Source organism: Canis aureus, chromosome 14, assembly GCF_053574225.1.
Source record: "Canis aureus isolate CA01 chromosome 14, VMU_Caureus_v.1.0, whole genome shotgun sequence".
In the NCBI taxonomy this organism is placed as follows: domain Eukaryota; kingdom Metazoa; phylum Chordata; class Mammalia; order Carnivora; family Canidae; genus Canis; species Canis aureus.
The window spans coordinates 38,771,804-38,786,937 of record NC_135624.1 but is presented as its reverse complement, the minus strand read 5'-3'; the positions used below and the strand labels follow the sequence as shown (position 1 = coordinate 38,786,937).

The 15,134-nt window shown below is 59.4% G+C and overlaps 1 protein-coding gene across 4 annotated transcripts in view; it reads right to left on the bottom strand.

The window, feature by feature from the left end:
* Nucleotides 1-15,134, bottom strand: part of DENND3 (DENN domain containing 3) — a 50,095-nt gene that overhangs the window by 26,258 nt on the left and 8,703 nt on the right. For 3 of the 4 annotated variants that reach the window (XR_013351962.1, XM_077847427.1, XM_077847428.1), the window contains exons 4-9: nt 13,750-13,892; nt 10,884-10,995; nt 6,512-6,631; nt 5,997-6,215; nt 2,712-2,872; nt 313-468 (exon numbers count right to left, since the gene is read on the bottom strand). Coding sequence is in view for 3 of the 4 variants with exons in the window: in XM_077847427.1 (XP_077703553.1) it covers nt 313-468; nt 2,712-2,872; nt 5,997-6,215; nt 6,512-6,631; nt 10,884-10,995; nt 13,750-13,892 (911 nt within the window). In the remaining variant the exon portion in view is untranslated. The remainder of the gene's footprint in view (nt 1-312; nt 469-2,711; nt 2,873-5,996; nt 6,216-6,511; nt 6,632-10,883; nt 10,996-13,749; nt 13,893-15,134) is intronic. The other variant, XM_077847429.1, reaches the window with a different exon arrangement.

Here is a 15,134-nt window from a genome sequence, read left to right as displayed (position 1 = left end):
CGACCACACATTCGGGCCAGAAATAGCGCAATCCCCGTGCTGCATGGCTTCCTGGTGCGCCTGGCCACCTCTGGCCCCTGGGATGGTGTGGGGGGCACGCACAGAAATGAGGACAAAGAGCAAGACCACGTGATGGGGACAGATCCCAAGTGCTGCCACGGGGAGGGCGGACTTCGTTCCCGAAGTGACCCAAGGGTCTCCAGCTAGAGCGATACCCCCACCCCTGCCCTGGGGCCGGAGGGGCGAGGATTTCAGCTGCGTCCGCGTGGGGCCAGCGGCACCTCCCACGGACATGGACACAGTCTCGGGTACCTGAAGATGCTGAAGAGCAGCTGCAAGGCCACTTGCTGCACTTGGCAGTTGAGCCTCCGCTGCCAGGCCCGCCGGCGGGCGCGCCCCTCGTTCAGGTCCGTGCTGGCACCCAGGTGGGCGAGGTCCAGCTCGTGGTGCAGCTGCAGGCTCTGGACCCTGGAAGGGACAGATGGTCGCTGACTGCCGTGCACGCCGCGCTCCGGACGCTGTGGGGGCTGGGGGAGAACCGGCCGGCCGGGGGCCGCCCTCCCAGGTGCAGGAACACTCAGGACGCTCAGAAGACGGGCAGGGCGGTCATAAACGCACAGCCCTGGAGAGTCGCTCCATACAAACAGCTCATCCGTGCATGACCCACAGAAGCCTCACCTGTGACCACGCACGTTGCACCCAAGCTGCGCCCACCAGGCAAGGGCACGCACTCCCCACCCCAGGAAGGCCACAGGGTTTCCTGCACCAGCTGCCTCCTGGTGGCAGCTTCCCACCACCACGCTCCATCTGAGAGGATCAGATGCACCCGACGTCCTGTGTGTCACGGCCCTCACCACCCAGAGGGGCGTCCAACCACGCTGGCCTCCCTGGCACTTTGGAAACCAACCAGCAAGCATGTGGTTTACGTGCAAGATACACCCAACGCACGCCCACCCCACTCGTGCTTCTGGGGCACCTCCTGCACGCCAGGTGCCGTGTGGGTGTGGACTGCGTGGTGACCACAGGCAAAGCTCCAGGATGGGGCTCACATTCAGGTGGGAAGAAACAGAAGCGCACACCCCAGATAGGAGATCGTGGGGAGGGGGAGGCGAGGAGGGCGTCAGAGACTGGGACAGCTGGAAGATAGCCTGGCTGGTGGCTGAAGAAGACCCCTCGAGGACCTCGGGCCTGAAAGGTGAGGAGCAGACGGACACGGACAGCCCTGAGCAGGTAGGGAGAGCCCAGCTGCCAGAGGGCCCCAGGGGTCAGTGGGGCCGGCGAGCACCCTGGATTTGCCCCACGGGTGACAAGAAGCCACTGCTGGACACGGGCGTCCCAGCCGCACCAACCCCGGCTGACCTGTTCAGGGCACCACCACCTGGAAGGGACGGAGGGCGCCACGCGGAACGAGTCGGTACAGTGCCTGTGGCAGCGGTCCCCTCCCCGTGTCCTGTGCCGGGACAAGCCCTCTGCCGGAGAAGGCTGTCCCTCCTACCTGAGTGCTCAGCGAGTCTGCCCGTGAGAGTGGGGGTCCCTGTGCTGCCCCGGGAGGTCGGGGGGCAGGGGTGACTGGGGGCGGGGTCTCGGGGGGAAGGGCCCTGCTTCCTGCCCCGCCCCAGCAAAGGCCCCGGGGGACAGCCGAGCACTCCAGGACCCGGGGGACACTGACCACCACGGCCCGGCATGGCCCTCCAGATGTGCATTAGCACACGTGGCTGAGACCAAAGGACGGCGCATCCCACCCTCTGGGGGTCCAGCCGAGCAGAGATCCAAGCCGCTGTGTCTATTCTAGAATCCTGACACCACCACCCAGACAAGGGCAAGAGCCCCACCCCCAGGGATGCTCCACCCATGCACAGCCGAGACCGCACCCGACACTAGCGCCCACCACGCTACAATGTCAGACTCTGACTGTCGTCAGGGGACAGGGCTTTTGCTCATCAGAAAGTGAACTAGAAACGTAGGTGGTTTACCTCCTAGGTTCTCACAGGGCGCTGCCCCACCAGGTCGGCCAGACACCCCCTCCCAGGACCACACCACCATCCTGGCAGATGGTGACAGCTCCGCCACCCTCCCCAGAAGCAGCAGGTAAGAAAGTCCCCGCCTCCAGGACGGAGGCTGCAAAGCCTAATGTGGCCCTTCTGGGGAGAAGCTGCTGCCTGACAGAGGCCAAGGTTGGGGGGCGGGAGGGGAGCAGAGTCGCAAAGACCATGCAAGCGAGGAGGCAGCCAGGGCGCTGAGGGGGGCGGGGGCAGGCGCCCTCCTGTGAGCTGCTCAGCAGGACACATACCTGCCAACCTGCCCTGTGTGGGGCATCCCTGGGGTCTGAATACAAGTTTGGGGGGGGAAGGGAGGAAGGAGAGGAGAAGAAGGAGGGAGGAGGGGAGGAAGGAGGGAGGGAAGGGGAAGGAGAAGGGAGAGAGGAAAGGGAGGAGAGAAGGGAGAGAGGGGGAAGGATGGGAGGGGAGGGGGAGGAGGGAGGCAGGAGGTGGAGGAGCTCAAAGGCTCACAGGCACAAGGCAACACCACAGGGGCTGGGAAGGGGCACTTGACCTCCTGGGACCATGACTCGACTCGTACGTGGACAGACGACTGTCATCCTAAGACGTTCACAGATCACTCGCAAACCCTAAGACAGGAGCACGGACCAAACGGCGGAAGACGCTGGGGACGGGAAAGCGCAGAAGTGGGGCAACAGGAGCCCCCCTTACCTCTGAATAAACGTCTGTGCCGCCAGCAGGGGGATGTCAGGGAGGTCGACGTCCTCCTCGTTAGAGCAGGTGATGCTCCCGTTATCGATGTTTATCAGAACCAGGCCGTCCGCCTCCTGTAAGTTCGTAAAGATTGGTGTGAGAGTCTGATTCGCGGACACCTGTGAAAACACAGGAAGACGCACCTGCACTGCCCGAGGCAGCGTCACCAAGGACGGAGTCCCCGTATCCAACAGGCCGTCCCTACCACACGTGCAGCGCACGCCGCGAGTCGTGTTAACGAGCCGGGTGGCTCAGATCCGCCGGGTCTGGTCAGGATTCCCCACGGGCCAGGCTCTCAGCTGCCCTGGTACACACTCTGCCGGCCACTTCATGGAGCCAGGACAGAAGGTTCCAGAACTCCACCCCTCCCGCGAGTGTGGCCGGGGCCCCGGGTTTGGTGAGCACGCACTTAGGATTTCTGACCTACGTGCCTGGGTTACTCGTACAGCCTGACGCGTGACATGTGACAGACACTGAGGCTGCACCCAGCGGTCCCGGGAACGTGGCTGGGCCCCCGGCTCTCCCTCTGGGCGCCAGCTCTGACGTGCTCCAGGCGGCACGGGAAGCGTGCACACGCCGTCTTCTGGCACAAACGCACGGCACTGACTGGGGAGGTGAGCCGGGCCGCACGCTTGTGAGCCGCAGCACGTGCGCTGTAGGACCGCATCCCGGGCCCCGGGCCCCACGGAGGAAAACACAGGCTGCAGCCTGTCCCGGAATCTTCCAGAACAGGTAAATCCCTGCACAGGCCTCCTTCACGACATCGGACGTGAGCTGTCAGGTGAACGTGCCGGCAAATTCCCCAGGGAAAGGACTGAAACAAGAGGGACTTTTCCCGAATGATGAACAAGAGACACGTTTTCAATGTCAGAGAATGGGTGGCGCGTTCTTCCTCGTTTGCAAGGCAGACTGGGAGACGCTTTCGTTCTGAACGGCCTTTCCCCAAAGTGTGTTTGTCACTTGGTGAGTCACTGGCTTTGGCAAGAAGGCGGCTGGAACCCGGCTCCTCCCCGGGATGGCCGGGCGGGTCAGGGCCCCTGGCACCTTCCCGGGCACCTTCCCGGGATCTGCTCTGAAACCCTCCAGGCCCCGCACAGCAGCTGGGCCGCAGCCGACGGGTGCCGAGGGCGGGAAGGAGCACCCGGCGTGTCCGCACACTCAGAACGGCCACAGCAGGAGGCACCCCACCCTGAGCGATGCCGGGAAGCAGGTGCGAGGGCGCTCGGGTGTTAGTCCCCTGGGGAAACCACTGGGATCCACGGTAAGACGCCACGCTCACCGGGACGGCCAGCCCGGCAGGGACACACGGGGACGATGCTGGCAGGGAGGGGAGAATCGGAGCTGCCGGCGGCCCGAGGGCCAGCGTCTCCCGCGGTGTGGACCCGCGGTAAGGGAAAGCCCAGTCCACGCGGAGCCTGCACGCCCAGGCGCACTCACGGCTGCACCGCTCACGGGAGCCAAACGTCCACACAACTCGGAGGTCCATCAACCGACGAACGGACAAACGAACCGTGGCACGGTCCCTCGACGGGATCCTGTGCCGCAGCAGAAGCACGGCTATGCGGCCGGTTGACACAGACGAACCAAGAGGACGCTGCGCCGAGTGACGGCAGCCCCGAGGCCGGCTGCCGCCACAGAACCACATGGATGCAACAGGCAAAGCCACGGGGAGACCCAGGGCTGTGGGGCGGCCAGGGGCGGGCAGGGGGCAGTGCGGGGGACGCTGACGCACACGGGGCTTCTGTGTCGGGTGCCGGAAATGTATACGGTTAAGGGGCACAACTCTGCAAAGTCACGGAGAGCCGCCGAGGTGCACGTCGTAATCCAGTAAACTCCGTGGTCTACGTGTTTTCTGTGAACAGAGGCGTCTTATAAAAGCCAAACCCGCTGTGGCCACTGACAGTCCCACGTTTCCGGCCCATCCACAACGGCTCACCATCTGAACGCACGTCACGAAGCACTTACGGAACTCCCGGTGCTGCACTAATGGCCCTTTGACCTTTGCCGCGACTGCGGGGCCGGGAGGCCGGCTCGCGCATGGGTGTTACAGGTTTGTGTCCGCGCTGTCCTGGGGTCTTGGTGGCGCCTCTTCCGAGGAGGAAGACGAAGAATCGTGGGCGGCAGGCAAGGCTTGCTGAGCCACAGTAACAAGGCTGCCAGACGGGGAGGGGACCCCAGGGGCTGCCACTTTGCCATTTAAATCGGGGGCCTTCACCAGCATTTCCGGGAGCCGCCCTGAGCACGCCGAGCCGGGGCCCCTGTTGAGGCCTACCTGCCGTGTTGAGGGTCTTGTGGTGACATCCGGAGACGCTCTGCTCAACCTGTGCCAGTGACCCAGGTCCTACGGCTCATTGTTCTGCATCAGGATATTTTGCGAAAGTCACTCCTGCAGAGGCTGCTACACAGGATGTGCCTGTGGTCTCGTCTGCGTGGCCGAACAGGATGCTGTTGCGGTTGTCTTCGCCATCCCGGCTCCCCTTTTCTCCTGGGGGCCCCCGGCCCTCACTGCCTAAGCGTCCCATTACCCTCCAACACGGTCTTTTACGACCAGGACACATGAGGACCTAACGCTGCTGCAGGTCTGGCACTGCAAGTAACTGGTCACCGCAGGTGGCAAGGCCCACGCCCCCGCCAACGCTGAACGACACGCTGCTTGGAGAGGCTCCAGCAGGAGGCCCACGGCATTCCTGAACAACAGAAGCTTCACCGGAGAAGCACAGGATCTGGAGCGGGGGCACCAGCTGCCGCGGCCTGTGAAGCCCTGTCATGCGCTGGCGGGTGCGGGGTGGCCCCTGCTCGGAGCCCTGCCCAGGAGGACGTGCCTGCTTCTGAGGCAAGCACACCAAGGTTGACAAGGGCTGGCACCCCACGTGAGCCCACGAAACCAGAAAGTGGCCAAGGCCGGGCTGGACAGTGGGCTCCACCGGCACCGACATCCACACTCTCCTCGCTGGAGCTGCAGGAAGCCCCAGGGAATTACGTGGACTGGAAGTGACACCAGGTCCCGGCACCCACGGCCTCGAACATCCCCAAAGGCCGCAGGGGGCGGTGGAGACGAGCGACAGCCCCCGTGCATGTGTACATGTGCGCGGCACCCAGAGCACCAGCCCCAGGGCCGCAGTAGCCACCCTCCCCGGGGCCAGGGCGCGCGGCCCCGCCTCGTGGTCCTTTCAAAGCCACTTCCCACCAGTCCCCGCGGGAATCACAAGGACCCAACGTTCGAGCCGACGGTTGAGGCCTCACCTTGCTGACTTCTTCAAAGTAGTCGAGGTGGCAGCCCATGAGGAAGGACGTCGGCGCCATGACGAAGTCCAGCATCTGGCCCGACAGGACGGGCACGAACGTGTGCTGCCACTGCAGGGGGTGCAGGTAGGCCATGAAGCACTCGGCGACCAGCGGCAGCAGCGCCCAGTTGGAAGAGAAGAACACGATCCGCTGCTCCGTGAGGAGGCACGTCAGGATCTGGGGGGAATCCACACCGTGTGCACACCTCTGGCCGCGCGCCAGGTGCTCGATTCGCGTGTACATGCGCCACCGGAACCAGATGGGGCCCAGGTCCACGGGATTCCCTACTCCGTTTGCCAAGCCAAAGCCCCCTTCACCCTCCGAAAAGCACGCCTCGTGAGCAGCGTGCACTCCCTGCATGCCTCTGCTTGGAGCGGGAAGCGTGGAGGCACACCGTGGGACAGCGGCGACCACGGCTTGGACGCCCCCTAAGCCAGCCCGCCCGGGACGCCGCGGGGCCGAGGCACGCTTACCTGCAGCACCTTCTCAGGCCTGAAGCACAGCAAGGGCAGGTGGAGGTCCAAGTCGATGACCGGGCTCTCAGGGTCTGCGCGCGAGGGGAACACGATCTGGAGTGGCTTCATGTTAAATACCTGTGATGATCAAGGTCCACAGTGAGTTCAGGGAGCGGCTCCCAGCAGAGGCCGAAATGCACCGAAACTCTCCATTTAGGATACGTTTTTGAAGACTCGCACTGTTACCCTGTATGTCCCCAAACAAAATGGCCTCGAGACACACGGCACTGCTGAGAAAGGCTCACGCGCGAATCAAGTTGGGAACGTCGTCGTCAGCCAGACCTCTCTAAACTCTTTACTTAAGTAGCAAAGCGCCCGTCAGCACAGATAAGCTGACACCTGGACACCTGTCCCGACCAAGCACATCCCAGTCAGCCTTTGCTACAACACGTACTGCATGTTACGAATTCTCAGCATTTTCAACCTGTCAAAGCTCCTTAAAGATGTGGAATTCAAGATGCTGCTGAGAAAGATTTGTTTTTCCAAAGTGGGGGATCCCTGGGTGGCGCAGCGGTTTAGCACCTGCCTTTGGCCCAGGGCGCGATCCTGGAGACCCAGGATCGAATCCCACATCGGGCTCCCGGTGCATGGAGCCTGCTTCTCCCTCTGCCTGTGTCTCTGCCTCTCTCTCTCTCTCCTTCTCTCTCTGTGTGACTATCATAAATATATAAAAATTTTTTTTAAAAAAATTATATTTTTCCAAAGGATATTATTTTAAAATAACACTTCAAATTCAGCATCTGCAGACTGCCCCTTCTGTGGACAGAGGGGGACGGACAGGGGCCGTCCAGCTCGATGGCAAGTTCGTGGCTGACTGCGGGTGTCAGCCTCGTGGGGGGCGCCCAGGAGCAGCCCCGGAGCCCCGCGGATGAGCAGTACGGGGTGACCCAAGGGTGAGCAGCGCCGGGCAGAAACCACAGAGAGAAGCAGTGACTCTGAGGACAGAGAAGCTCCCGCCAGGAAATGCGTGGAAGGGGGAGAGACGGGGAGGATGGGGTGGGCAAGGTCCCGGGACAGATGCTCGCCATCCACGCCTCCTCACGTCATCACTGCTCTCCAGGCCCCCTCGTGTAAAAGAAACCTGACTGTGCCGGGGATGCATCTTGTCACCCCGGGCTGCCCTCTTGTCACCGACTGGTCCACGGGAGCCGGACTAGGCTGAGACCAGGTGGATTTGCTTGTGTGGACAATGACATCCCTTCTGTTTATGACAAAACAAGGTAGAGCGGAGTCAAACGCTCCAGCTGGTGATGAACCACCTGTAACTGTAAAGTTGATGAGAAAAATTCCCCTCCATGCTTCCACACAATACACGTGTCAACCCACTTCACAACTACAGATAAAAACGAGACACAAATGCCAGTCACCCGCCCGGTGGGCCCGCAGAACGCATCGGCCGCGGCGCCAGGTCCTCAGGTCCTTCACCCACCTCACAGGTGAAGACTCTGAGCAGGGACACCCCTCAGGGGAACACGTCCCAATTCCAGCTTGACCGCGGCCCCAGGGAAACAACAGGGACCGCAGCACAGAAGAGAGTCAGGCCAAGTGGGAGGGAAACGCACATCTCGCCGTGCACACCCAGGAACGCCCAGGCCCCGAAACACGGACACTCAGACCCGATGGCGGGCCCGGGATGCGGGGTGTCTGCTGCCCTCGGGCCGAGGTCCAGGCTGGGTGCTGCCTCCCCTGGCACAGACCGGAGACGAGCCACTGGCGCCCACACACTTGGCTCCCCAAGTCCCCACCTCCAGCCACACGGCCTTTGCATCGACATCCGTTTGCAGTGGGTTCTGGAAATTCCTGCCGAACCAGCTCCTGGGTTAGAGGAGGACCTTGGCCCCAGCCGGACACTCGCATTTTCTCCATAACACTCCCGAAGACGGATGGGTCGGGGCCACATATCAATGGGCCACACAGGGGACGAGCGCGACGGCAAGTCTGACCCAGGCTCGGCTCCCTCGGACAAACGCACGAGAACCAAGCCGCAGGCCCCACTCTGTGAACACGACGGGCTAGGGAAACACGGCCCATCCGTTCACTCATTCACGGCTGTCGGAGCAGCAAGTGCAGGGCGGCCGTGGTAATGGCCCCGGATATCCAGCTCTGAACGGGGCCTCTGCCCTCATGCAGCTTGGAGGCTGATGGAGAAGATGGATGTTGAACAAAACACAAACGTGTGCAAACCCCAACTGCAGACCGTGCTGGGCTCTGCAGGAAGGGCAATGGGCACAGAGAGAGGCGGGATGGGAGGTCACTCAGAGGCCGTCCCCAAGAACCTGACTTCTAGGAACAGCACGTGCAAGGGCCCTGGGACAACATCAGTGAGGGACTGAGGGAAACCCAGTGAGGCTGGACAAGAGCAAGCTAGGGGGTGAGAACACAGAGCAGGACAGTGACTCGGGCCAGGGCCGTAGGACGGGCTGCAGGTACACAGCAAGAAGCCACTGTTGGTTCTAAGCACAAAAGGAGAGTCCAGTGTATAGATTTTAACAGTCTTTGCCGCCACTGTGCAAAGGACGAACTGAATGAAGGGTGAAGAGTGGACGTGGACAGACCAGCGGCTCCTCAACCGTGCAGGTGGGAGACGCCATGGCCCGGAGTGGGATGGCGGCCGTGGCCGTGGGCACCTGAGACACGCCGGGAGCTGGGTGGTCACGGGTGAATGATGGATTGAATGCAGGCGTGAAGAGAAGAGGCGCCCAGAACGACTCCCATAAACCTTCCCGCGGGGTGGTCAGAGTGGAAGAACCAAATATTGATGAATCCAGGATTCTAAGGCACAGAAAATTGGTCAGGGACCATGCACGCATTACTCATGTTCGAAGGCAGAACCATAACACACACGGTTGACCCTCAAACTGTCCTGAACTCCCTCCGGTTCACTGCTTAGCTGGTCCTTATACTTGCAGAGTGAACACGGCAAGAACGTACGCTTTGATGACTCTGCTGAACCATAAAAAAAATACCAATTATCCACATAATAAAGATGAGGGCCTCGCACAAAACAAGTACTGGATAAATGTCCCTGCAAAGGTTCTGGGGGTGGAACCGAGGTACCCGGCCAACCTGCTCTGTCTCCTGGCCTGGAATGCACGTGGCAGGAGTCCTCACCCCATAGACTGTAGGCTGATTATTAAAAATATACATTTTGGGGCAGCCCGGGTGGCTCAGCGGTTTAGCGCCACCTTCGGCCCAGGGCGTGATCCTGGAAACCCGGGATCGAGTCCCACGTCGGGCTCCCTGCATGGAGCCTGCTTCTCCCTCTGCCTGTGTCTCTGCCTCTCTCTTTCCCTATGTCTCTCATGAATAAATAAATAACATCTTTAAATATATGTGTATATACATAGAAAGTTCGTAATCACACGTCTCCTGGGAAATAAAATTAATTTTCCAACTGTGAATAGTAATCCACACGTAGAGAACCCAGATCTCTATGATCTCCCAGGAGGGACTGCCTGGCACAGGGTGGACATTTATAATAATTTGACGGGTGCCTGTTGCAGAACAAGGAAGAGCCCGGTGGTTGCGTCAGTCTGGAAAACGCTGAGCCAGACAGGTGTCGTCACGGCTCAGCCGTCCGGCCTGTTACTCGCCCAAAGGGGAACGTGGGCCGCCTTCCTCCCACCGTCCTTGCCTAAAACCCTGGGGGGATGAAAGAGCCAGCAACGTGTCAGGACGCACGTGCCAGGGAACCCAGATCCGCGGAAGCGTCTGGCCACGCGTTCAACACAGTGGCACCGGGGAAAACAACAAAACAGGGCAGCCCGGGTGGCTCAGCAGTTTAGCGCCACCTTCGGCCCAGGGCGTGATCCTGGAGACCCGGGATCGAGTCCCACATCGGGCTCCCTGCATGGAGCCTGCTTCTCCCTCTGCCTGTGTCTCTGCCTCTCTCTCTCTCTGTGTCTCTCCTGAATAAATAAATAAAATCTTAAAAAAAAAAGAAGAACAGAAAAAATACGAAGCCAGGTACTTTTCATGAATCACCCTGGACAGGACAAAACATGAACACATTTAATACAATACCCAATATTCCAGACTGATAAACCAAAGGGAAATTCATAATTTAAGTAAATTCTCTGGGTTTTCTGCAGAGCGAGTAATGAACCCGTGTCTTAGGCGCTAAGGGGGCCGGCCCACCACCAGCTCCGCGGCATTTATCACGGGCCGCCCGGCAAACTCCCGGTTAGAAACAGATGACTCTGTAAGGACCTTGAGAAGCATAACTTAAACATACTAGAACGTAAGAGAGAGCATAAGACGTTAGAACCATCGTCGTCATGATACTCTTACTATTTGCAAACACAAGACAAAAAAGTCCAGATTTATTTACCAAATGAAGCGGTCCAGGCGGTGGGCTAGGTATCAAAGACAGTTTTGCAGCAAAATCTTTTATGTGATTGTCAACTTCAAAATCTTTACAGAGCTTCAGATGAGTCAATAAGCTAAAATTAAAAAAAAAAATCAAATCAGAAAATAAGTGTGAGCATCCGTTTGTCATCCTCGGCATTTCTAATCCAAGCTGGAGTGTGTGCGGGAGGCAGCAGCTCCAGGGCCGTCAGGGGGCAGGGCGGGGCTGCCCAGGTTGGGGGTGGTCGGGGGGCTCGGGGGTTGGGGGCTGGTCACACGGCTGGGATTCCTGCTGTTTTCTGCATGTGTCGTACCTCAGCAGGGAGTAAACATCTCAGGGGTCCCCACACGCTATATTCTTACAATAATGTAAGCCAGAGAAAAGAAAAGGCCTTTGAGGAAATCCTAAGGAAGAGAAAATACATTTACAGGACCATTGCATTTGTCGAAGAAAATCCATGTGTACGTGGCACCCGCACAGTTCAAACCACGCTGTTCCAGGCACTGCTGCACGTGATTTATCTATTTATTTTATTTTTTAAGAGATTTTATTTATTTATTCATGAGAGAGACAGAGACACAGGCAGAGACACAGGCAGAGGGAGCAGCAGGCTCCATGCAGGGAGCCCGACGTGGGACTCGATCCCGGGTCTCCAGGATTGCACCCTGGGCGGAAGGCAGGCGTTGAACCGCTGAGCCACCCAGGCTGCCTGCTGCATGTGATTTAAATGCAGAACAGTGGGACACCTGGGGGGCTCAGTGGTTGAGCATCTGCCTTTGACTCAGGGCGTGACCCCGGGGTCCCGGGATCGAGTCCTGCGGGGAGCCTGCTTCTCCCTCTATGTCTCTGCCTCTCTCTCTGTCTCCCATGAATAAATAAATAAAATCTTAAAAATTAAATAAACGTATGACAGACCAGCGGCACCCAGGGGCAGTGGGGCTGGGAAGCGAGCACAGGGCACCTTGAGGGAACCTTGGGGGTGGTGACAGTGTTCTCTATCTTAACAGCAGTGATGGTGATGTGGTATCTATATTCAGCAAAATTCAGCCAAGTGCCCCGGACACCCCGCTGCGGGGCCCTGGGGCGGACCCGGCCTCGCCCACCACAGCAGGACCTGCACTTACGTTCTTACTCTAAGTAACAAATCATAGCTCTTCCTGGAGTAAGTCGGGGCGCCCAGGGTGGTGCACTAGGTTAAGCGTCCGACTCTGGATTTCGGCACAGGTCATGACCTCAGGGTCATGAGATCGAGCTCCCAGCTCAGCGTGGAGACCACCTGAGATTCTCTCTCCCTCTCCTTCTGCCCCTCCTCCTTATGCTCTCTCTCTCAAAATAATAAACACATCTTTAAAAATAATAGCTCTTCGTGGAGTCAGCGTCATGATTTGGAGATAATTCAATGTTTCTCCATAGTTTATTTACTATAAAAGTAACAGTATCAAATTAAAGAAAAAAAAACAAAAAACAAAAAAGAAAGACTTTCCATAACCTAATTCCCCAGACACCACCAGGTAGTCTCTCCCAATTTCGGTCCACACAGAGGCACAGTTGACCCGCTACCATCGCAGCAGAAAAACAGATTTAAAAATCTATGAATCCGTGTTTATAAACTGCCTTTTGGATTTCTGTCACTTGTTTTTCTCCATATTTTATAGTTCCGGTCGTTCAGCAACGACCATCGAGAGCCGACCTCGAGAAGCATGGACACTGGATGCATATTTCAAGGCAAATGCAGGTTTGCCTCAGTGTTCAGGAGGGCAGTATCTGCTGCCAGTGACACCGCGAAGGTCCCCTGCTGAATGAACACACATAACGAAAGCCAGGAAGGTACAGCAGTGGCTGCCCGAACCTGCCCCCCGGAGGAAGGGTGGGATCGCCATCCCCGCTTCCCGGAAGCGCACACTGAAGGTGGCTGGAAAAGCCATCTACCTTCAAGTGCTGAAGATGATCAGCAAATTAATAAAAAAGGACCCTGCCCTAATTTCTCCTTCCATTGCTGCCCGCGCCCATTAACGAAGGCGCATACGCCCCACTCAGGAGGTCCTGGAAGGAGCCTGAGCGAGCGGCGCTCTGTTCTGCTCCACGAGGGGGTCCCTCTCTGTGGGGGTGAAATGCAGGCGAGACCCAAACTACGTGCAAGGACCCACCACGTTGTGAAAACTCAAACGCTGGGGTGCTAGGACCTGAGTCCCGAAGCTCGTGAGGCTGGCCGGGATGGATTCCTGCCCGTCGCCCCACTGACCACGGTGTGAGAACCAAAATGACAGTCTTTGCAGAAGCCTGCGACTTGCCAGGGGTGGCTGGTGGGTATTATGACATTATGGGGAAACCTCTGTTGACCACCTCTATCTTTAAGCAAACCACCGCGAATTCCGAGGCTATGATTTTGTGAGAATGAAAACAAGGCGGCCAGCGCGCGTGTGGCCGGGGATGGACCATGTCCACAGGCCACGATCACCCCCGACGGCAGGCGGCCGGCCAGCGCATTTGACCCAATGCTCTCTGGATTTTTCAAAACTTCTCAACGTGCTCAGGCTAAAAAAATGCTCAGTACCAGCATTAAGGCACTTGAAGATTCCACCCAAAAAAAAAAGAGGATTTGTTAACGGTCCGTGAACCCAACAGGAACGACGGCCGGGGCGGCCTCCGCTAGCCGGGAGGAGCGTGCGTTCTCGTGGACGTCTTTGTTAAAAGAACCAGACAAACATAACATCCTCCCTACTAATTTTACTTCCCACAGTTTGGCTTCCTCCTCTCGAGCCGGGCGACCTCCCCACACGCTACAGCTGCAGGAAGGATCTGGGCCAAGCCAGGGCCAGCCCCCCGCCCCCCGGGCCCCCAGGCTCACCAGGACAGGCAGTCCTTGAGGGCGTTGTAATAGGGCAGCTTGGAGACCACGCACACCGCAAAGGGCACAAAGCAGCCAGCCACGCCCACGGTCGGCCAGGACGGCTCCCAGTGCGCCTTGCCGTTGTAGAAGCAGGACTCGTCCTGGAGAGGAAACAACAGGCCCGGGTCACCTCCCGCCCGTCGGTCCCCACGCTTTGACCCTCAGCGGTGGGAGCACCACAGCAGCAGCGAGGGGGCAGGAGCCCGGCCAGCATCCTGCTCCCCGACAGCCCTCCACAGTGTCCCTGCCAGGCCCCCCACAGTGCCTGCTGTCTGTGACCTGTGAGGTGGCGCAGACGCTGAGACGCGTCCCAGCCCAGGAGCAGCTCGCCACCCCGGCAGGAAGGGGCGCGCGGTAAGAACATGGTAGACGCAGACGGGCCACGGGCTCTGCTTAGGAGGGAAGAGAACTGCAGCATCTGAGCGTGTGTGTGTGTGTGTGTGTGTGTGTGTGTGTGTGTGTGTCTCAGCTGGAGGAGGCACGTGGAGCCAGGATTCCAGAAGCCACATTGCTGGGAGCCACGGTCTGGCCCCAGTGCAGGGCTGTCGGGGTTTTTCAACAGGGAGGGAAGCTGCAAGAACAGTGTCACACGGGGACGCTGCAGACGTGAGGGTCGTGCAAAGCAGGTATGGGGAGGGCCCTGCAAGCGGTGGGCACGCCGTCTGTGTCGCCCCAATGCTGAATCTACACCCACTACTCTCAAATCAGTGTGCTGGGGGCCCCCAGGCGGGTCACCGTCCTCTCTGTGCCACCGTCTGCCTCTTCATCTGTCAAGGGGGGTGACACTGACAGCTCCCAACCTCGCTCATTGTCGTGTGGGTGAAAACCCTGCGGGAGGGTCACGCCCAGCACTGGGCTGCACACACGTGGGCGGCTGGCCTGGGACAGCCATGTGCCGTCTGCACCCCAGGAGGAGCTCAGTCCACAGGAAGACGGGAGCGTGGGGCAGGGCCTGGGTGGTCACTGGACACACGGGGAGGGAGGGAAGGCCGGCATGTGGGGCCCGGGGCGCCCCGAAAACACTCAGGCATGAGTAAACCCCATAGGATGTATTTAACGTAAGCGCCTCTCTTAACAGTCGCTTCACAGACGAGCTCCCAGAGCACCTTCCTGAATGATCCAGCCACTCATCATGTCGCTGCTGGAAGTGCCTGCCAGGGAGGGCTGGGGCTCGGCTCCCCCTCGTCTCCCACCCCTACCTAACCCAGCCGGGCAGGCCGTCAACGCCACTGCACGGCCTCGAGGGGGGCCTCCCTGAGCTGTGCACCGCCTGCCCCGGGACCCTGGTCCAGACCCCGAGGTCGTGCACTCAGATGTCAGCAGAAGGCTGGGCTCCCACGTAT